A 23,843-nucleotide genomic window follows, 5' to 3' on the forward strand; every position below is an offset into this window, starting at 1 on the left:
CGCATTGATTCCTGGGAAATGAAGTTTTTAATGATTAAAAGTGTGTTACTAACTTCACGTGAACTCTAACAAAAAACTTTTTTTAGGCAAAACATGTTTTCATATTCTCGTAATATAGTGGACATGTAAAATATCTAGTGGTTGCTTTGTAGGATATTCGTTTTTGACGTATGCAGAACAACTATTGAAACTGCAAAGCGACTACCAGGAAGTGTAATGCTGAGAGTTCATTTAATGAAAGTGAGTAGCCTACTCCTCGTTCAAAGTCCTGTTAACAGTCGTTGGACGTGCATTGAATATACATATTCAAATTAATGAACATCAAGTCTGTCGCATAGTCTACTACAACTTAGTGTATATTTCAATATAGCACAAGGTTGAGCAGACCGAAAGACTTCAGCAGGTAGCTATGACCAGTCAGCATTGCTTATCTTATTTTCTGCAGAGGAACCTGCTATCGCGGTTTGTGAGAGATAACAATGATCGTCTAAGGTCAACTAAATGATTAGCTAAACATATGAATGTACTGAATTGGTGGCTGCAAGAGTTTGTGCAACACAGCAGCACATTGCATTAACTTACAGCGTATGCTTTTCTTCTCCATGATGATCTCCGCCGTCTACCTTCAATCTAATCAATGTGCTTTCCCACCATTTCCTCTGCATCTTTTCACGGTAGATGATACTTCCTTGTGGCTACTTGCTCGGTTTCAGGCGAGTCGGTGCAGTGTGTTTGACAGCTACAGGCAGGGGTCGGCGGGGCATGTGCAGCGCGGTGGGCATGAGACTGGTGCAGTTCTGTCGCCACGGACATGGCAATGGTGTGCGGGTCGGAGTGGAGCAAGCAGAAGGACAGGGGGTCATCGACCTCAAGGCCTTTGACCCCTCTATGCCCACTACCATGAGAGAGTTTCTGGAGATGGGCGAGAAGGGCATGGAATGTGCACAAAGGTAGTCTAAGCATTCATTCATTTGTTCTGTCATCATGGCAAACAGAGCAGTGCCTGTGGCTGTCAGGAGCAGGTTGTTGGCCAAAACACATACCTTTAGTACTAGTAGCAGTAACCAAACTAAATTGAGCTGAGGAATAAGGAGACACAGCGAGGCTCTCACATTCCAAGAACAAAAACAGCACATCAGAGGAGTGTTTTGAAAGCTTCACATCCACAAAGAAAACAAAAGAGCATAAAGGAGTACGAAAAAAAGTTAATTCACAATACTACAAAGCTTCGACAAAGTTTCTCAAAACTTTTGCTTTGTAGCTATGCAGTAAAGGAATAACACAACATTTTATTTCTTGTAAGCCATTGACATACAACCACAATTGCTGTTTCATTTTTTGGGTTTTGTAAAGCTGTATTTATTGACTGTATTTATTTATAAACCTATAATGTATGAAGACCGCTAGTCCAGAGCCATGGTCCAGTTGGCTTTGATATTGGAGGCTAGGCACTGTCCATGTCTTCCACTCCCCTCTCTAGGGCTCTCTCCAGCGGTCAGTGTGTTGTTGCGCGGTCGGAGCTGAAGCTGCTGTCACCGGTGACGGCCCCGGAGAAGGTGGTGTGTGTGGGCATGAACTACAGGGACCACTGCCTGGAGCAGAACGCCCCCATCCCGGCAGAGCCCATCGTCTTCAGCAAGTTCCCCAGCGCCATCACCGGCCCCCACGACGACATCCTGTTACCTGAAGAGAGCCAGGTGAGCTCAGCTTTTAATACTTGTAAAAACACTCGCTTTGAGTGAGCAGAAGCAGAAGCACAGATAAAGGGAGAGCTGCTCTTGAATGAAACTTGAATGCTGATTTGATCATATAGAAAACCAATAGAACAGAAATGCCATGTAATGTAGGTACAACACCCCCAAAAAAAAATAAATAAATAAATAAAAAAAATCAGTTCTTCTAAGCTCAAGTTGCTCCAGCCAACAGTTAGAGCTGCCAGGTAGATACAGTGCTACAGTATGCTCTGGGAGTGTAGCTCTGTAGTCTGTAGTAATGGGCTGTGACTGACTTGCCATATCTCCTTTAGAGCTGTGACGGTTTGAGACAGACTATAACATCTGGTACATACAGGTGTGGAGGAACGGGGCCCTTATTTGAATGATGTACTAACAGCAAAGTCAGACAGTGAGCAAAATGTAACTTTAGCTTATTTAATAACTTGGCTAGTCAAAATCATTTTGCTAATTTAATATACCGGACCATGATGTAAACAAACAAACAAGGAATTTGGTCTCTGCATTTATCACATCTGTTAATTAGTGTACACACAGAGCACACCATGAACACACAGTGATGTGAAACACACACTAATCCCGGCGCAGTGAGCTGCCTTGCTACAGCGGCGCTCGGGAAGCAGTGAGGGGTTAGGTGCCTTGCTCAAGGGCACTTCAGCCGTGGATATGTGGGCATGGGAGAGCAGTGCTCAACCACTTCCCCACCCACATTTTTCCTACTGGTTGGGGATCGAAACGACAACCCTTCGGTTACAAGCCTGAGGCCACGACTGCCCCCTATAATACACCATGAGACCGAACAGAACAGAATTATGTACATTTGTGAATAAAACAGCCGGGCCAGTATCCTTGGAGCAGCTTGAGGTTATGTGCCTTGCTCAAGGGTACAGATTTAGTAACTGGGGATTCAAATGCATGTTTGCACTTCCATGTCAACATGTTAACCAAGCTCCTTAGCCACTGCACTATCACTGCCCAGATAGAGTGGAAGGCTAAAAGGTAAAATTGCTTAAAGCATAGGGCATTAGCTTGGCAGCTACACGGGCCTACCAGGCCCAAGCCCAGGGGCCCAAGGGGTCAGGGCGCCCTGAAGCCCAAGCCATTGCATGGAATCATTGCCTCAATATCAACACATCAGGATGTAGGCTATGAATCTGATTGAATTAAAGTATTGGCAAACAAATTAAAAAAAATCTGGGGGACATATGCCTCAACATATGCGACAATTAGTGGGGGGCCCTTAATAGATCTGGGCCCAGGGGCCCGAAAGTTCCATCCATGCTTCTACTCTGCCTCTGTAGTATGTCCACATGAGCAAAACAAGGTGTTATTTGAGACAACATTGACATGATCACAGATGTGATTGCCACAGCTCTTTTTACACGCCCAATATGCTTATCCCTGTCATGTTGACATGCAAACCAAGGGACTGCCTGACCGCTGTTTTTCAGTGCCCAGTAGTAGTTTTGTACATGTTGTGTCCATGTTGACATGCAAGTTCAATAGGTTGATTCCTCACATGTTGGCACGCATGTGTTTGCAGGAGGTGGACTGGGAGGTGGAGCTGGCTTTCGTGGTTGGACGCAAAGGGAAGCACATCAAGGTAAGTGAAGTGAAGTAGGAGAGATGGAGAGAAAGAGGAGGATGGGGTTGTAGGAGAAGGGGATAGAGAGAGAGAAGTGAGGACGGTAAATATAGATAACAGTGAGTGAGGGAAGAAGATAATTAAATGTTATCAAATTCATGCCTTGTCCTTGGCCCATATATTCTGATTAGACACACTATGAGCACAGCACAGCCTCATGTCCCCTGGTTCATCTAATTGTAAATGAATCATCAATTTGTATCCACACGAAGCTTTGTTGTCTCTCATTCAGCACCAATTATGATACATCTCAAATCAAGGGCAAACATCAGATCTCTGACGTGTTTGTTCCGAGCCAGCACAGTGACAACTTATTCAGCATAATTAATAAACCCCTGGCTCCAGGCCTATAAGTGGAATCAATTATTTTGGCGCTTGTTTAGATCAGATATCAGAGGAACAGTCTGCAGTGAGGCATCAAAGCAACATAATGCCGCATTATAATATCATTGCAGAATCATATTCAGAGGGTGACAATGGTATCAAGTGTGCTACTATGTATGAAAAGACCATGTTAATGTTTATGGTATTTAGCAGACACTTTTGTTCAAAGCAACTTAATGACATCAATAAACTTTAACATTAAAATGAAGAGTTTACAGTAGAATCAAGTAACCTAAAAATACAAATAAAAATATAGCTGCAAGCAGCAATGAGGGGGCCAAGCAGATAGGCCGGAGTAACCATGGCAACAAAATGCTGTTAGCTCAATACTGCAATCAGACGTATGGCCAGAAGCTGTCAAAGCAAGTTTCACGTCTAGCACGTCAAAAGTTACAGGGCAAAATGCATTTTTGCTAATTGCAGTGACCCTAGAGGTCAAAGGTCACAAAATTTCTTCGGCATTCACCTGATGGGGTCATGAGTCCATGTACCAAGTTTGGTTTTGATACATGCAACGATTGCTGAGATATGAGCTCACTTCCTGTTTGGCGGCTTCGCCACAAATTTCGATTGGATGTGATGGGCTTAACGCTTCTATCAATTGTTACAGAAATAAATGAAGTGACAAGGCATGGTCTGAAGATGGTCTGTGCCAATTTTGGTGAAGATCAGATGAAATTTGTGACCTGTCTTGAAATTGTTGGTGTTTTTGATCAAATCAAATATGGCGGCTGAATAAATTATATTGATGTGACAAGTTGCCCTCAGTTGACCTAAGGACCTTTCACAGTATTACCAGACACCACTAGTACAATTTAATTCTAAGCACAGCAGCAGCTACAGGCCAAAAGGCATGTTTGTGAATTACAGCGCCCCCTAGAGGTCAAAGGTCACCATTTCTTGAGGGTCCTCCTGATGGGGTCATGAGTCAATGTACCAAGTTTGGTTTTGATACATGCAAGGGTTGCTGAGATATGAGCTCACTTCCTGTTTGGCGGCTTACACAAGAAATTTTGATTGGCTTTTACGGGCTTAACGGTAATACTTCAAGACAAAAAGTGATAACTTTTGTGAGGCTTGGTCTGAAGATGATCTGTGTCAAATTTTGTGGGAATCAGAGAAAGTATGTGACCCCTGATACATTTTAAGTGTTTTTGATGAAATCTAAAATGGCGGAAAATCCATCATGGCGGAAAATGACGACATAGGGTGCGTTGAACTCGGCTTGGTCCAAGGATTCCAACAATACCTGACTTTTGAAAATCGGACCAACAGGTCAAAAGTTACGTGTATGAACGCACGTCCAACTTTGGCCTGTTGGTGGCGCTAGAGGGTTCGAGTTGCCGACATGAAACTTGGTGACATGAATCATGGGACCGTCCCCAATCAGTGTGCCAAATTTCCCAACTTTTTACCATACGGTTCTATGGGCTGCCATAGACTCCCATTGCATATAATAATAATAATAGGAAAACGTAGAAACACAATGAGCTTCGCTGCTTGGCCCCCAATTAATGGACTAAATTGAATTTAACAGAATTACAACAAGTTGTTAATGAGTGCTTGTATTCAAATAGCGTGTAGAGCTCACCCCAATGTATGCAGTTTGTAGTTTGCTCAGACATATCATGCTCATTTCTTAAATTGAATAATATTCAAATGTGAGCAGTTTGTAGATTACCAGAGATATCATGCTTGTTTCTTAATTCAATTTAAGGAGAAAATGGCACTAGATATACCCAGCATTACTCAACTAAATTACATTTTCAGTTCCTCTTCAGATATGAAGAATACAGTAGTGTACAACAGAGCCAAAACTCAAAGTTCAGTGACGCATCTAATAAAGTCTATTATTTCAATACTTGAAATACACAGAAATTGCATCATGAATCTCACAGTTATAGTGTTCCTTGTAAAACATCTTATAAAGCTGTCTAACTAAGATGAGAATACAACCCTTGTCTTGCCACTGTTTGCTATTAACATTGGACTCTGTCTGCAGTGCAAGAGGTTAATTATTGATCGGGTACCTTTGCAGTGTGCTCAGGAGGGCAGCTCATGGGTCAAACCTGTTGTTTATATAGGGTACAGTGCATTTTTGGATTATAGGCCTATAATAGTGATAATGTCTAATGTGTCTAATTATGAATGCATATGTTCAGGCTGCTGGATGAGGTGGTGGTACGGAAGGGTCACTATTGTCACTGTTGTAAAAATTAAGTGTTAATCCACAGAGACAAAAAGTAACTCACAGGCAAGCCGACAATACGGCAGAGTACAAAGCTTTATTCACGACGCCGGAGACAGGTTACAAACACAAGCATCCTAGCGAGCATGAGAGCAACAAGTCTGTCGTAGACCATTATTTATAGGACTAGAGCTGTCATGATCAATAAAAGCTGTTATTAATCCAGATTCTCTAAGGTTGGTTGCCCTCATGGTCATGGACAAGAGAAACCCAAAATAACTGAGATCATCCTTGAAATTTCTTTATAGTGTAGCCAGTTGGACAACAACAACCCGAGAAGACATTTAGCAGCTAAAGTGTTGTCTAATTTAGGGTTTAATATTTTCCCCGAAAATGAGATGTATCAAATCCCGGGAAAAGATGACGCATTTCCCGGGAAATAGCTGTTTTTTGTAGTTGTTGTTTTTAGCCCAAGTAATGTAACTCAAATATGCGTTCCCAAATCGCAAAATGACATTTTTATATTATTTGTATCATTATTAGGCCAAAAGAACACAGTTTATGTCCATCGACAAAGTTTGCAATTATCATTTCTGCTGCGTGCGTGATAGGCCTATCTGCCGCAGCACTAACTATGAAATGCCAAGTGGATTGTCTAGGCAACCCTTATAAAACCAATATATTACAGAACTCCATTATAAAAACTGACGAAATCTCCTGAAGTAAACCATAGAATGATTCCTAAACCATTCTGATAAACGAAATCCATGATGTGCCTATAGAGATTTGTTAACGGCTGCAAACCCGAATAATCACTCGAAGTTAACCAAATGTTTCTTTATTAAGGCAGGACAGGCATATTTATCTTTTAAACACCACAAAGTTCAAATAAATTTAATAACCCCCCAGAACACCTGACAATCCGGTCACACAACATGCACTTTGCGTTTTCATTTTCAAGTCTTTTAAAATGCTCCCATACAAAGCTGGCGGTAGATACTGCTGCGTAGGCTACTGAATGCAACGTTACCGTAAGACAACAATAGACGCGCACTCCAATAGGAGCGCACTGGAATTTTTGGAACTTTCATTTCCCGTTTCCCGTCATAACATTTCCCGGGAATCGGGAAATAGTTTTGATCAGATTTCCCGGGAACCCTAGTCTAATTACTGGACACTTTCCCTCCTTTTCCTTGGACCATTTCAATGACCGAACACACCCTAGGGCGCAGCCCATTAGGTGATGTGACAGGGCCCACCAGTGACTATTTAAAATCACAGCCGCTTTGATTGCCAACAACATGCTGATGGCCTAAGGCCAAAACACGTACGTTTGAAGACATGGTCCATTAAACACTTTTTCAAGAGCTAATGCGTGAGTGCAGTTTTCAACTTTGTTTTCACAAACTTGGTGTCTATCATTGACATTGACACATCTGACATTGTTATTGTTCTACAGTAGGCTAGTTGCCTGTCCAGCCAAAAAGTAAGCAGACAGCAGCAAATCCAACTGCTCCCCTTTGACAAATGAGTTTTAGCTTTGCAATTCAGCATTACGTTTTTCCACTAAATAAGTGCCAAACTGAGATTTGTCTGTTTTCCACAATGTCCCCTTCTCAGGAGGAGGATGCTCTCTCCCACGTGGCGGGGTTCACAGTGGCCAACGATGTCAGCGCCCGTGATTGGCAGATGCGGAGGAATGGGAAGCAGTGGCTGCTGGGAAAAACCTTTGACTCGTTCTGTCCACTGGGACCGGCCCTGGTCACCACGGGAAGTGTAAAAGGTAGGAGGCCACAGTGGGTGAAAGATTAAATAGCTGTAGAGTGTAGATATTAATAACATTTATATCATGTATTGTATTTAATGACAATGCTGTACATTGTATACTGAGATGACTAGAAGCAGGCCTGAAGATATACCAGTCATGATTTTTGGAAGTACATGAATTAATATTATTATTATGAACTCATAATCTGGAATTAATTTTACACAAATGAATTATTGCTGCCCAATCTCCACTACTAACATAACACTAGAATGTAACTACTGTAATTCAAAATACTGCGTTATGTATTATTAGGGGAAGATGTTTTTCATTTATGCACTATTATTAGAATGACCAGTGTTATTCTTAAAGGTGTCATTAAAGGTACCATTTCGTAATGCGACACACTTTTATGCTGTAGATGTCCACAAGCTGGGTATTCGGTGTCTGGTCAATGGTGCAGTGGTCCAGGACAGCAACACTGACCAGATGATCTTCAGGACGGAGAAACTAGTGGCTTGGGTCTCCCAGTAAGTTCTGCATCTCCTTAAACTACTACTGTTGACTGGTGCCCAGCTAGCTGTCAAGCTCTGGCTTCAAAGAAGGGCAAAAAAACAAAGGTCTTCTAAGAAACCGCCTCACTTGGAGCAAACACAACAATACATGCTTAGGTTGCAGAACTCACAACAGAACGCTTGCAAAAACAGCATTTCCTCATCATCACAAAATGTTGCAAGAGTGCAGATATCCTTTCAAGGCTGGCCCTGAGAGATAGAACTGAATGCTTTAGTGTTGTAGCAAAATATATGCGTAGTAGTCTGGCTATCAGTGAGGCGACGGTTTGTGGTTGAGGAAGTATGTTTCACTCTTCATATATCATAGGATGAAGCCATGGGTGGACCACATATACATCATACAACAAATTGTGGGCATGGTGTAGCAGCGGTAATGTCACTGACTTACGGTGCTTACACACAACAGTTGTGTTCCATCACCGCATGCCAGTGGGTGTACCCGGGGGTCGAGGTTGTGTAGCCTGCTATGCAAATGCCTTGAAGTAGGCCTATAACCGCAATTTGATTGGCTGGTGCCTTCCGTTGCTCTTCGTCGGTGCAGCACAAGTTGAACTTTTCAACGCGAGGGAAGGGAGCAACGCGACGCAACGGACCCACAATTCAGTTCGGCAACGGATGACGTAAGCCCATGTAAAGTGGACGGGGTGCGTCTCCAGCACTGCAATGCACGCAACTGTGTGTAGGCACCGTTAAAACTGGTTGAGCCGGGTTCCATTCCCATACCCGCTGTTGCGGGTCTATGTCGTTAAATATCAGTCAACTGTAACTTTAACTACAGCATGCCACTTGTCTGTTCTTCATGTTGAAACAAAACATATTTATTATTATTTAGAGACATCTTCTACACTTAAGCAAGTGGTGTGCTTCTCTGAGCACATTTGCGCGTGCCGAAGACGTACGTGGGTCATTCATTGATGTGCGGCCCCAATTGTAGGGAGACACACGAAACCCCCCACATGCGCGTTTGATGACAAAACGCCATGGGAGCATGTTACGGCCTTCAGCCTGAATAGTTTTGTCGGGGAGAGAGACTCAGGTCTTCCAATTATGGTCTTCAGCTTCTTGTAGTTTGCCTGTGTTTGGATGTTTGTGAGAATATTGTAGGAGGATGTTGTTAAGTGCTCTGTCTTTATGGCTGAGTGTGTATATGTGTGTTTGTATGAGGATGTTGTAAGTCTCTGTCTTTGTGGCTGAGTGTGGATATGTGTGTGTTTGCAGGTTTGTGACGTTGGTCCCAGGCGATGTGTTTCTGACCGGTACTCCCCCAGGTGTGGGAGTGTTCCGGAAGCCGCCGGTGTTCCTTAAGGTGAGGGGGCCTGTCTGCATCGCCACACACTAAACAGGCGATCTGACCTAAACTAACAGAATCACACACATACCGGTACACACACACACAGGTATGCATTCATGTACAAATCCACAATCCCTATACCACCACTGCCACATACAGAGACACGTGTGTGGTGCGGGCGTATCCATCCACATGCTGTATACACACATAACCTAGATCACTGCCACCATACACACACACACACACACATAACCTAGATCACTGCCACCATACACACACACACACACATCCTAGATCACAGGTAGCACTTGGTAGGTCATTCCACCATCACATAACTACAAGAGACAACAGTCTGGATTACTGTGTGTGTATTGGCAGGAGGAGTGTAGCGGCTGACGGGTAACATAAGCCTTAATGAGAGCATTTAAGTAAGTCTGCGCAGACACAGCCAGCACTTTGTCAGCCAGCAAACACACACACACACACACACACAACCAATATCACTGCCACACACACACACACGTATTCACCCACGCAAAAGAGAGACACACTCATACACCCTAGATCACAGCCACCACTCACATCAACTCCTGGTGATGAAATTGTAATTTAGCAACTGTTCATTCTGGGCCTAACAAGGAATTAAAATTCAAATGGACACTCTGCTCTTACCCCCCCCCCCCCCTCTCACTCACTCACTACCTGTTATACAAAATTACCACGAGCCTCCCGTATCAGCTTCAGACGGCTGCCACGGAACCTTAATCAGTTCACTAATTAGATAGCTAATTTGATCCGCTTAACCATCCGTTTTTCACACAGCAGGCCGGGCACAGCACACACCGCAGAGGAGAGAGGGAGAGAAAGGGATGCATGGTACTATTGAGTGACGGCTGTGCGGCAAATTCAATTAGTGAGGTGCAGTCAAGGAAATAGAACAGCTTCCGATGTTTCAGATGAGGTTGTGAAAGCAAATTTGTCCTGTGTTCTGTTAAAAACCTGACAGACCAGTGTTTTGAAGATGTACACTGAATATCTCTGCTTATAAATGCAACATGGAACAACCTGAAATATTTAATGGGTCATGGGTCTGAAATGTATAGTCTGCAGCGTCCCGCCGGCAGGACGGTTGTTACCCCCTCCCCCACCACCCTCCCAACATTCTAAATCATTTTTTTTTACGTTAGATTGTTATGTAGCATACTAGTCATATACTCTTGGGAATCAATACATGACAATCTTTTTTATGTAAAATATGTGTAGTGCTTTACATTGTCAGATTACTTACCATGTCTCAATTAAATTTAATAAAAAATGCTCTCCTCCACCTTTGGTGCTTCCCTAATTTACTCTAGCTGCAGTGTATATCCTTAGCAATATGCTAAATATAGCATAATGGGTCTTGAAATATTCACAAGAATCCATACATATTCTATACAGAACCCCTGAAGTACAATTCAAATGCAAGCATGAAACTTAAGTGTTACCTTTCATTTGAGACCAAGATTATGCTTGGTTCAAAGGGGTTCATAGGCAGTAAGCATTTGATTGTCAGTATGTATTTTGGATAACCAAAAGTCCTATGGGGAGTTTCCATAGGGAAATTACAAAACCCATGAGCATACCATGGCAAATAATGGTGTACTTCGTCTCACATTAGTACTCACATTTTCATTCTATATTGATCTACTTTTGAACACAGCTTCACAATACCTGATGCTAGGGCTCAGTTGTGTTTCTAAGCCATATCAAGTGACCTAGAGGGCTGAAATGTGGTTAGTTGAGAGATGCTTGTTATCCGGCAGAAAGAAAAAAACAATATTCTAGTGTCAGTACATAACACAGTTCTTCTGATTGTTTTCCAAGAAACTACAATGTTTCAGCTTTCCAAAGAGGTCAAGCATTTGATTATAGGCCAAACTAGGTGGGAACAGTGGCCTCAGAAGCAGGCGCTGTGCAATTTCAGGCAAAAACTTGAAATTGGTATTGTGGATTAAGCTGTTTTAATATGACTACAGTATAGCAGCACAGAAATGTGGGACAAATAACCTTTATGGTGTAGAGAATTTCAATTTCAGTTAATGAGACATGGGACAAAACTTCCCCATGCTGTTTTTATGTCGTGAAGTAACTGAGCTCATGGACGGATTATGAAATTTCAGGCCCCTGGGCCCAGATGTATTAAGGGCCCCCCACTAATTGTTGTGGGGGACATTTTTTTTTATTTATTTGATGTGATTTCCTGTATTATGGTGCATTTTGGGGATGGCCAATAATTTAGTTCAATCAGATTCATAGCCTATGTGTTGATATTGAGGCAATGATTCCATGCAATGGCTTGGGCCCCCTGACTCCTTGGGCCCCTGGGCTTGGGCCCGGTAGGCCCGTGCAGTAATCCATCCCTGACTGAGCTAATCATCATCATTTCAATGAGCCTCCTGCCAGTACCTTCACATCCTGCAATTCAAACTTCCTGACAAACTCTCCCAGCTGCACTGTGGTTGTGATGTTGCGCTCTGCTGCGTTAATGTACGTTTTTTGTGATGTTCCGTTCTGCTACGTTAATGTAAGTTGTGCTGTTCCGTTCTGCTGCGTTAATGTACATTTTTGTGATGTTGCGCTCTGCTGCGTTAATGTAAGTTGTTGTGATGTTGCGTTAATGTAAGTTGTTGATGTTCCGTTCTGCTGTGTTAATGTAAGTTGTTGTGATGTTGCGCTCTGCTGCGTTAATGTAAGTTGTTGTGATGTTGCGCTCTGCTGCGTTAATGTAAGTTGTTGATGTTCCGTTCTGCTGCGTTAATGTAAGTTGTTGTGATGTTGCGCTCTGCTGCGTTAATGTAAGTTGTTGTGATGTTGCGCTCTGCTGCGTTAATGTAAGTTGTTGATGTTTCCGTTCTGCTGCGTTAATGTAAGTTGTTGTGATGTTGAATGTAAGTTGTTGTGATGTTGCCCTGCCGTTAATGTAAGTTGTTGTGCTGTTGCGCTCTGCTGCGTTAATGTAAGTTGAAACATGCCCCTCCACTTTCACATCCCTCCTTTAAATCTCTTTTGTGTTTTTCTCCTGCTTTTTGTCTTGCAGAAGGGGGACGTGGTGGAGTGCCAGATCGACGAGATTGGGGCCATCCGTAACACGGTGGTGTGACAGGACCTTTCTGCGGCATTGCGGCACCGAGCTGATTTAAAAGTGCCATTATCTCAATACTGCCCCGTTAGTTTTTTACTGCGCACGTAGAGGCTGTTTTTTTTTTTTTTATGGGGGTGTACAGAGAGTATTTACAACAGTAAAATGACTTGACTGTGTCACATTCAGACATTGTAGGTTGTGTTGAAAAATGATTTCTTTATCCACAGATTGTTGCTGGAGGCTAAAGTTGCAACTCTTTATCATGTAATGCACATGAAAGGGATGCCTTTAAATCTGATGGAAGAGCTCTCAAAGACTGGCTCCACAGCTAGGAAATAGATATAATCATTAATCAAAAACTGAGCTGACCTTTGGTCCATTTGTTGCGGTATTGTGAAGATGTCCAACATGTTGATGGCATGGTCAAGGCCACAGAGAAAGCCATGTGATTGCCACTTTGTGATCTATGCATTCTTTTACTCCACACGTCACAACTTTAACTGATAATAAACGATAACCATTGTTTGGACACCTTTTGTGCAGTTTTGTCAGGTTGAAATCCTGCCTGTCTATGATGGGAGTTGGCATATTATTTTCATAAATCTCGCATCTCTGTCATGTGCATCTGTCTCCTCTCCTTTGCATGAATAATAGGATAGATTTTGTCTGCCATTGATTTGTAGTGTGCTAATACCATCAGCAGAGGGCACTGTTACTTTTCAATGTGGAATTCTGAGACAGGACTTCTGAGAGAGAATTGTTCACTTTAAAAGACGAACAGTTAGGGCTGTACTCCTACATCTAATGCCAGTCTTAACACATTTCTGCAACTTTATCCCGTGCTCTACCCCAATCTCCCGCCACAACACATCGGTACAGACAGGCAGAAGGACAAGTTAGCAGTAAGGACAGGTTTCCTGTGGCATGGCGTGCAACAGTTATCCAGTGTCTGACCAACCTCAGTACTAACAGAGATACATCAAAGTTCAGTGCCCTAAAGAAACGGATGTCATTACACACACAGAAAACATGAAGCAAGTTAAATTTTGTGCCAATGGATTCCACTGGGGAAGTACACTCTGTCTACTATGGACTGCTCTCTTATTTAGGCGTCTTTGCTTTTTGTTAGTATTAGGGCAAACATTTCACCCTGCTGGGTTTGACTTGCACCTGGACCATTGATGGTACAGCTTATTGAAATGTTGGTGGTTCACTACACCAAAACTCACCAAGAGTGAAGCTGTCTTGACGACCACAAAGCTGTCAAAAACAACCACATCTTTTCAATGTTGAAACTGAGGAGACTACATCCTTGCCCTCTCTCACATCTCATAACTGTATGTGGGAGTGTGATTACATGAACCTTGAACATGTTTAAAGTTTTATATGAATGTTTTGTCAAATACTATTCAATTATTTCAAATACTACTTTCAAAAGATTGAGCATCCCTTTTGTTACTTTATAATTGTGTGTGTGTGTGTGTGTGTGTGTGGCAGAAAAAGACATAGGAGACGGTGGGGAACATGCCATTGTGCTCATTTACAGGAAGACACACAGTAATGGATGACTAACGCGCCATTGATTCTCTAGAACATTCTTGTTTTAACATTCAGGACCAATCAGAAAACAGAAATAATAGCACACATTTAGGCACATTGAACCTTCAGCCTACCATTACAAAAGCAAACAAAGCTTGTCCTTGTGTCAGCCCTCTTTAAAAACTTTTCCCCACCAGGTTTACAGTAAACACAATCTTACATAATCAAAGAGCAGCAAGTCAAAATTAACAGGAACTATACTTAAGTGCCTGGACCCTGGTTGAACAAACATTATGAACACTGGCAAGGAAGTATTGCACTAGTGGTAACAGGGTATATAAAACAGAAACACATTCAACTTCACTGCTCTAAATAAAAAGATGGGAGTCATTTTGAAGATAACACTTAAAAACCTATAATGGTGGAGTATTTTGCAAGGCTTCAACTGTCAAATAAAAAAAAAATAATTATCCCTTAACTAGCTCTTTCCCACTTTTTTTCCCCTTATTATATTTGTCCACTTGTTTGTCTTTCGTGTTGATATGTTTTCTTCTAATTAAAATAATAATAATAATAATAATAATAATAATAATAATAATAAAAAACAATGATGAGCTTCAAAATGTAAACGTAAATGTGTCTATTCACTGCAATCCTTTCAAACTGTGTGTGTGTGTGAGTAGTGCTAATTGTAGAGATGCTGAGAGACAAACTTATGCAGCTTCTCTCTGTTCTCTGTTAACTGGAACAGTGGACTCAGATCCAGATAAACATGGCCGTTCTCACTTTCCTCAGTCAGAACCTGCATCACACACACACACACACACACAGACATCAGGTGTGAGGACTTCAAACACAAAATAGGGAGAATGTAAAATGATCAATGATGAGGTCCCTTGTCCCACTGTCTTACATATAAAGGGCTCCCCCCATCAATGCAATAGTTCAAAAGGCATCACTCACCCCAAGGTCAATGAGAGTACGCACTGATGTCTTCACCAGATCCATGGAAGAGCTCTCTGTTTGACACACACACACAATCAATTTAAACACTGCTGGGGCCTTTGTCCAAAAGAAACAATGATGGAGATGATCTCACGACCGAGGGGTTTCCATGGCTACAAATCAACCATCAAATTTTCAATTACACTTCATTTGTTTTAATTTGCTTCGCTTCAGATCCAATCAACAGAATGGAGAATCTGATCACTGATGCAGAGGTTGTGGTTAGAGATTAAGAGCTCCTAAGAGTGTCCCAGCGGTGGTTCCAGAACGGTGGGGCGGGTTCTGTTTCTTTGAGTTCCATCTAGCACTTTCACTACCTATTAAAATTCCCATAAAACATGTATTACCAAAATTTCAGTCTCAGCTGAAACTCTATTTAGGACTTAAATGGGGTGACCTCTAGAATCGGTGTGTGTGTGTGTGTGTGTGTGTGTGTGTATAAGTAAGTGTGCCTGTGTGTGGGATTGTGGGAGTCTATGATCGATGTGTGCACATGAGCACATGTATATACAGTATGTGCATAGTGTGTGTGTGTGTGTGTGTGTGTGTGTATATGAGTCTCAATTATCAAATATCTTTTACAAGGTTTCAAAGTTGAGTCAGCCTCAGCCTTCCACAACCCCCCAAGATAGAGGGTGAGTAAATCAGACTAATGAGTATAATAAATATGAGTATAAATGAGTGTGGTTGTGTGTGTGTGTGTGTGTGTGTGTGTGTGTGTGTGTGTGTGTGTTATCTCACCATGGTGTCCTCTGTCCAGGTTGGCTAGGTTCCGCACATGAGTATGAAGCTGGATCACACAATGGGATGCTGTAATACAAGGAGAACAGATAAGGTTGAGAAGTTGTTCATTTATGGACTGCACAAAACGCTGGCACAGGTCTACGTGGACTGGTGCAGTGGGGGCGACCGTAGCATGCAGATGGCTCTGCAGACGGGGGTGGGGGTGAGGGGGGGGGGTTAGAGGCGACAGAGGAGGCCTAGGAAGGGAGTGAGTGGCACCTTCACAGTTGCTATCGGGACGTGACACAAGTACCCTGGTGTGCATATGGGTGTGCAAACGGGTGTGTGTGTGTGTGTGAGAGTGAGTGAGTGAGTGTGTGTGTGTGTGTGTGTGGGGGGACGTGACACAAGTACCCTGGCGTGCATATGGGTGTGTGGTGTGTGCGTGTGTGTGTGTGTGTGGGGGGGGTGACACAAGTACCCTGGCGTGCATATGGGTGTGTGGTGTGCGTGTGTGTGTGTGTGTGTGTGTGGGGGTGACACAAGTACCCTGGCGTGCATATGGCTCTGCAGACGGGTGTGTGTGTTTGGTGTGTGTGTGTGGGGGGGACAGAATACCCTGGCGTGCATATTGGTGTGCGGGTACCCTGGCGTGCATATTGGTGTGTGGGTACCCTGGCGTGCATATGGGTGTGCGGGTACCCTGGCGTGGCGTGCATATGGGTGTGCGGGTACCCTGGCGTGGCGTGCATATGGGTGTGTGGGTACCCTGGCGTGCATATGGGTGTGCGGGTACCCTGGCGTGGCGTGCATATGGGTGTGTGGGTACCCTGGCGTGCATATGGGTGTGCGGGTACCCTGGCGTGCATATGGGTGTGCGGGTACCCTGGCGTGGCGTGCATATGGGTGTGTGGGTACCCTGGCGTGCATATGGGTGTGTGGGTACCCTGGCGTGCATATTGGTGTGCGGGTACCCTGGCGTGCATATGGGTGAGCGGGTACCCTGGTGTGCAGGTACCCTGGCGTGCATATGGGTGAGCGGGTACCCTGGTGTGCGGGTACCCTGGCGTGCATATGGGTGTGCGGGTACCCTGGCGTGGCGTGCATATGGGTGTGCGGGTACCCTGGCGTGAATATGGGTGTGCGGGTACCTTGGCGTGCATATGGGTGTGCGGGTACCCTGGTGTGCGGGTACCCTGGCGTGCATATGGGTGTGCGGGTACCCTGGCGTGGCGTGCATATGGGTGTGCGGGCTTTGGGGTGCCAGAGGGACAGAATAGACTTGGCAGAAAAGCGGGCAACCTTGGCACAGGTGTAAATAAACAGAGACAGCAGGTACACTGGTATGCACAGGTGTAAATAAACAGAGAGACAGCAGGTACACTGGTATGCACAGGTGTAAATAAACAGAGACAGCAGGTACACTGGTATGCACAGGTGTAAATAAACAGAGACAGCAGGTACACTGGTATGCACAGGTAAATAAACGAGCAGCATACACTGGATGCACAGGTTAAAAGCATGCTGCTCAATCATCCATTTCTTCACTTCAGCACACTGAGGAAGACACTACGCTGAAATATGTCAAAAAGATTGATCTTTGCAAAGTGATCAGAGCTGACCTGGCAGCGGGGTGGGCAGCAGGTGTAAGCTCTGGATGGCCCAGCACAGCGCCCTCAACTGGACACTCAGGAGACTGCAGAGGAAGAAGAGCATGTTCGGACACTGGGTGGGGTGACTCAACTGCGGAGGAGAGGGGACAGAACACACACACACACACACACACACACACATAAATGACATCACAAAAGTACACGCAACCATGCGTACATTTAACGAACACACATGGTCACACACACCCACAGATGTAGTATACATAGCCTGTGCTCCATAGACATGAGTTAGTATCTGTAAGAGCCTGTGGATCTTTGAGGGCTGTTTTGTTTACCGTAATTCCTAACTATTAGCCGCAGTTTATACATTGATTTTGCAAAATTTCTTCAGCTATGAGGTTAATACACGGGGGCAGTTAATATGGTATTATATGTTTTTTTTTTGTTTTTTTTTAAACTTACATTAAACACTGTCCTGCGGTTTATACACAATGCGGCTAATTCACAGGAAACTACTGTAACACATACCCAAACATTTCTGCACAAACTAGCTTAAGAACTTACCAAAGTGCTCTTAAACTTATTTCGTTATACTAACGTCACATGGTTGGCTGTGTCTGAACACCTTAATGATTTCGAATCCCTTTTAGAGCACAGTTCAACACCTCCTCTGGGCCCAGTATGAGATTAGGCTACTGAAATAAAGGCTTCTGATTGGCATCATTACTTTATACGATGACTCAACAAAAAGTCAAGCACCTTCCAGAGCGGCTGTTAAAATCTCACCAGCTCTGAAGTCCTTGGATTTGTCCGTATCAGACAGCAAGCAATTTCTTGTACTTTTTGAAGGAGGAGGAGAGCTCAGTGTGTGTGTGTGTGTGTGTGTGTGTGTGTGTGTGTGTGTGTTTGTGTGTGTGTCTTTAGAGTATGCCCTTGGTTCCTCACGGCCTGTTCACTGTTTGTGGGTGTGTATGTTTGTGCTTGTGTGTGTGCAAGAATGAGGTGTGTGTGTGTGTGTGTACCTACCTTGTAAGAGCGAGCTTCCTGGCATGTGGGTGTGTAAAGCTCTGTGTGTGTGTGTGTGTGTGTGTAACTACCTTGTAAGAACGAGCTTCCTGCTCTTCACAGTCTGAGTCGCTGTAATCTGATTCATCTGCAGCGTTCCACATCAGAGTCCCCTGCCTCTTCATGATGTCACACACTGGTGTGTCTCGTGGAACCTGCAGCACACACACACGCACACACACACACACACACACACACACACACACACACACACACACACACATAAAATACATAAGCATGCAGACAGATCGAAACCCATCTCATAGTACCAAAACCTAATGCGGTCACCAAGCTACTGAATAAACCAGTTGTGACTTGTTAAAACAATTTCTTGTAAATGCATGCTTCAAATGAGTGTTTTTCACCAGCCAGACGGTTCTACTGGCCTGTTGGTGGTTGGCCTTGGCTGTTTGGCCTTTGTGGTTCGGAGCATTTATGGACAATCTTAAATGTCCAGCTGATCTATCCTTCTGGTCTGGTCACTTGGCTGGCTGGAGAAACTGTTTAATCAGACCAACAAATTGCTCTACAAAGAGTGTTTGGGGAGGTTTTATAATGTAGCCATCTGATGCCCCCACAGACTAAACCACGTCCCTGCTCTCAAGACAAAAACTTTTAAAACTTTTACACTACCCATCTTCATACAGAACTATCCTCCCTGTTTCCTTTAAATGGACACTACGCAGCTTCATACAGAACTATCCTCCCTGTTTCTTTTAAATGGACACTACCCATCTTCATACAGAACTATCCTCCCTGTTTCTTTTAAATGGACACTACGCAGCTTCATACAGAACTATCTGCCCTGTTTCTTTTAAATTGACACTACCCATCTTCATACAGAACTATCCTCCCTGTTTCTTTTAAATGGACACTACCCATCTTCATACAGAACTATCCTCCCTGTTTCTTTTAAATGGACACTACACAGCTTCATACAGAACTATCCGCCCTGTTTCTTTTAAATGGACACTACCCATCTTCATACAGAACTATCCTCCCTGTTTCTTTTAAATGGACACTACACAGCTTCATACAGAACTATCCGCCCTGTTTCTTTTAAATGGACACTACCCAGCTTCATACAGAACTATCCGCCCTGTTTCTTTCAGCTTTTGCATTTGGCCCTCGTTGTGTAGTGCTCTAAATGTGTTCTATAATTTACCATGTTTTGGGTTTGTGTATTTCTCTTCCTACTGATTGTAGTGTCCTTGGATTGTACTATGTCCTTGGGTATCTGGAAAGGTGTTTACAAATTATTATTATTATTATTATTATTATTATTATTATTACTACTATTTATTATTATTATTATTATTATTATTATTGTTATTATTATTATTATTATTATTTAAAGGTTGGTGTCGGAGACACAATCATCTAAATTAAAAAATCATCCCAACCTTGTTGATGACTATGTCCTATTCATTATGCCCCATCTCCTATTCAAACTCACGTCATGTTTATTTTCATGCAAAACAAAGGACATTTTTAACTCCAAGCGTCTGCAAAACAAAGGACATTTCTAACTCCAAGCTTCTGCAAAACAAAGGACTTTTCTAACTCCAAGCTTCTGCAAAACAAAGGACTTTTCTAACTCCAAGCTTCTGCATGGCCAGTGATCAGTGGTTCTTGTGTCTGCACATGGCTATGTCCCTGTAACTCAACTGAGCGTCTGCTGTATAGAGTACACTGCTAACGTCACCAAGGTCATGGTGGGACTTCCAGGGAAAACATGCGGTACATCAATAAAAAACATTACACCCACACACCCACATGTACCAACACATTACACCCACACACACACACGTACGAACACACAAACATACCATATGCGTAAATTTCATTTTTGGTTGAAGCGTCTGATAAATGTGAGCGCAAATGATGTCCCTGACATATTCACCTGTACTGTATGTGTATACAGTACACACACACACACACACACACACACACACACACCTATTACCATGCACTTTCTGCTCCTACCACACTTTGACTAGTACTTATAATATCTGCACTCTTATCCTCCAGTAATAGTATTGACAGATGCAGTAGTAACCCCTAGCTAAGGTCTCTGCACTGCAGCTTGGATGTTATTCTCTTGTGTTATTCTCGTGTGTGTGTGTGTACTGCAGATGTGTTCCACTGTATGTTAAGGCGTGCGTGTGTGTGTGTGTGTGTGTGTGTGTGTGTCTGTGTACCTCCTCCATGATTAGGATGCCACAGCGCACCAGACTATCCACAGCGTCCAGGGCGAAGCTCTGAGCAGACTGACACGGCTGAGAGAGAGCGAGTGATGGAGACACAGAAGGAAAGAGACAATTAGAGAGCATGACCGATGGAGGCCACACACACACGCACACACACACACACACACAGTCTCTCTCCATCACCCAACTGCTGTGCTGTCACACAGTCTGCTGAACTCAGCAGGGATACACACACACACACGTGTGTCTGGAGATGGTGTTGGAGCGCACAAGCACCGAGCGAAGAACAACATGGAGAATTAACAACTGAAGGAGAGGACTGGGGGAGGAGATGGTTATGCTGGAGGAGGAGGTGGTGGTGCTGGGGGAGGAGGTGGTGGTGCCGGGGGAGGAGGTGGTGGTGCTGGAGGAGGAGGTGGTGGTGCTGGGGGAGGGGGGGGGTGCTGGTGCTGGAGGAGGAGGTGGTGGGACTGGGGGAGGACATAGATAGATAGGTACTGTAGATAGATAGATAGATACTTCATTGATCCCCAGGGGAAATTCAAGACATGGTGGTGCTGGGGGAGGGGGACTGGGGGAGGAGGTTGTGGTGCTGGGGGAGGAGGTGGTGGTGCTGGAGGAGGAGGTGGTGGTGCTGGGGGAGGAGGTGGTGGTGCTTGTGATTACTTCATCAATTTGCTATGGTCAGATGTCCGTGTTGCTATGTTAACATGTTTGCAGGCCTCCATCTGAGATGAGCATAGAAGAGGACGCTGGCAACAACAGACTGGTAGAACATCCTGAGGAGCTTGCTGCACACATTGAAGGACCGCAGCCTCCTCAGAAAGTACAGCCTGCTCTGCCCTTTCTTGTAGAGTGCATCAATGTTGGCTGACCAGTCCAGTTTATTGTCCAGGCGGAGACCCACCTCAGATCATTTTCTATGTTTATATGTTTCTGTTGGTTATATTGATCCTCTGTATTGATTATACTGTATTTTCCTTTTTCTTTCTTTCATGCACATTTCCATTGTCACCATTGCCAAGGAGGTAATGCTTTTGCTGACATTTATTTATCTGTCATTTGTTTATCTTTATCATTTGACACCTGGTGGAGGGGTGAAACATGGCCCTAGGACCCAATACATTTTAGAGCAGGTCGATTTTACTTTGTTTTACATAGCAAGGTTCGTCAAATTGGCCTTGGCGAAGGTCTCAGGGATTAAAGTGAAAAAAAAATCGTTTGACTGAACTTTTTTCAGGCCATAAGTCATACGTTGTTCATATCTACCTATAGAGATAGCACCCCTTTTGCGGTCGCGACCTATTGGTTTTTAATGTACAAAAAGACGCAAACAGCAAAATAAAGGGAGTATTCGCCTTATTCACACGGCGGCCATTGTTTAAACCAAAACGAGGCTACAGGGGACACTTACTATATAATTAATGCCACCTACAGGTGAATGCATAGAACATAACAATCCTATGGGTTGTGTACCCTGTAGCCTCGTTTTAGCCGCCAATGGCCACCATGTGAATAAGGCAAATTTTCCTGATGAACAAAAATATATTTTAGTACCATCCCTGGCCATTGCTGTTCTTTTCTACTGCAGCAATATTGTAGAAAGGCTTTAACTTACACTCTTATTTAATTACTTCAGGCCAAAAGTGTTTAAAGGGGAGATTTTTTTCTTGTTAATATGCAATTCAACACAAGTAATGACCTACTGTCATTAAAAGTGAGGCCTAAGCAAAATAGGCCACAAGGCTGTCTGTGCGTCACAAACACGACTGACCCCCTTACTAAACAGTTCGCGATGATGACAATATTATTATTATTTTATGTTAACACGCTCAGTCAAAACCTTCCGTCGCAAATTGTGAAAAACATTGTTATACATGTCATAACAGACGGGATAATAAATTGCATAGGCTACGGGTTATATTGCGTCCGCTGTACATAATATTAGTTGCATTGATTAAAAACTGTAACAATAATAGTAGCCTACATTGGGTGGCATAGCAGGCTATCTGTTCAAGTCATAGGTGACACCCAAAATGAATGACCTCCCCTGACAAGAGTTCGCGATAGTAAGAAATTGTCTACATTCATGCACGGAAAGAACACAGCCTACGCTTCTTTTCCGAATTAGCACATAGAGCTCACAATATCATATCCAAAAAGTTAAAAAGGATTGGCCAACCTCATCAGCTGTATCGATTGTGTCACTATAATCCAACTTTTGGACCATTATTAGTCCTCCATATGTGTTCTTTTTTTAAGCAAACGCCCCAGGCCAATGAGACAAGCGTGTAGCTACAACATAAACAAAGTGAAACTCATGGCTGACGTAGGCTATCTTCTTGAGCGGTCACTGATTGAGACACAGAAAGTTCTCAAGAACACTATTAGGTCTTTAAACATTTACCATCACACACATTAATTCATCCGACCTAATATTTGTAGTTGCCTTAAAAAAGGAAAAGAAAAGGTGATAGGAGGGGGGGGGAGACTATTTTTTTTCTCATCGGATCTGCATCGATCTCAAATATCACATTTCTAAAATCAAATTGACGGAAATCCGTCGTATGACGGAAAACTTTAATCCTTGAGGTCTACGTTCTCTGAGTGCCCTGTTCTACCTGAAGGTTGCACAACTCATCACGATGAGCCTTTTGTAGATGCATGCTGTCTATATGAAACTCTTGACCACGGTGTGAAAACCAATAAAACCAGCTCTTAACCTCGCAGACAGCAGGGTCAGGATAACACAAAACACTGTTGCCTTGGCGCTCTTTGTTTAGAGAAAAACACAAACATAATGAGATTCAACAACAGCCCCCGCAGGGGTATTACAAGAGGGGCTACTTGTTTTGTGCGTAGAACAGGCTGAATAGTGCTGTGGAGAAGTGCAGCAGAGAGATTCGGGCAGTGATGGAGTGATGGCTTAGGGGTGGGGAAGGAGGGGTGGTGGGAGCAGCTGTTTCATCTTCTGCCTGCACAG

General features: G+C 43.5%; 2 protein-coding genes across 3 annotated transcripts in view; one reads left to right on the plus strand and one right to left on the minus strand.

Moving 5' to 3' along the window:
* The first annotated feature begins 244 nt into the window (after window positions 1-244).
* On the plus strand, window positions 245-12,836 carry fahd2a (fumarylacetoacetate hydrolase domain containing 2A). Of its 2 annotated transcripts, none has more exons than XM_048243964.1 (8): window positions 245-403; window positions 679-950; window positions 1,481-1,697; window positions 3,277-3,336; window positions 7,571-7,733; window positions 8,137-8,245; window positions 9,509-9,596; window positions 12,661-12,836. In XM_048243964.1, the coding sequence occupies exons 2-8, from the start codon at window positions 679-681 to the stop codon at window positions 12,721-12,723; spliced, it is 972 nt and encodes a 323-aa protein (XP_048099921.1). In that variant the 5' UTR covers window positions 245-403; the 3' UTR covers window positions 12,724-12,836. The 2 variants fall into 2 exon arrangements, with proteins under 2 accessions (XP_048099921.1, XP_048099922.1); XM_048243965.1 differs by having other exon boundaries at window positions 714-950.
* A 1,452-nt stretch (window positions 12,837-14,288) lies between these two features.
* The window catches only part of gpat2 (glycerol-3-phosphate acyltransferase 2, mitochondrial), a 74,909-nt gene continuing 65,354 nt past the window's right edge, over window positions 14,289-23,843 (minus strand). The window contains 7 exon segments of the mRNA XM_048243807.1: window positions 14,289-15,046; window positions 15,208-15,263; window positions 15,991-16,059; window positions 17,595-17,715; window positions 18,683-18,805; window positions 19,816-19,887; window positions 20,852-20,929. Of these exon segments, the coding sequence (XP_048099764.1) occupies window positions 14,930-15,046; window positions 15,208-15,263; window positions 15,991-16,059; window positions 17,595-17,715; window positions 18,683-18,805; window positions 19,816-19,887; window positions 20,852-20,929 (636 nt within the window). The 3' untranslated portion in view covers window positions 14,289-14,929.

This window comes from Alosa alosa, chromosome 5 (genome assembly GCF_017589495.1).
Source record: "Alosa alosa isolate M-15738 ecotype Scorff River chromosome 5, AALO_Geno_1.1, whole genome shotgun sequence".
Classification (NCBI taxonomy): Eukaryota; Metazoa; Chordata; class Actinopteri; order Clupeiformes; family Clupeidae; genus Alosa; species Alosa alosa.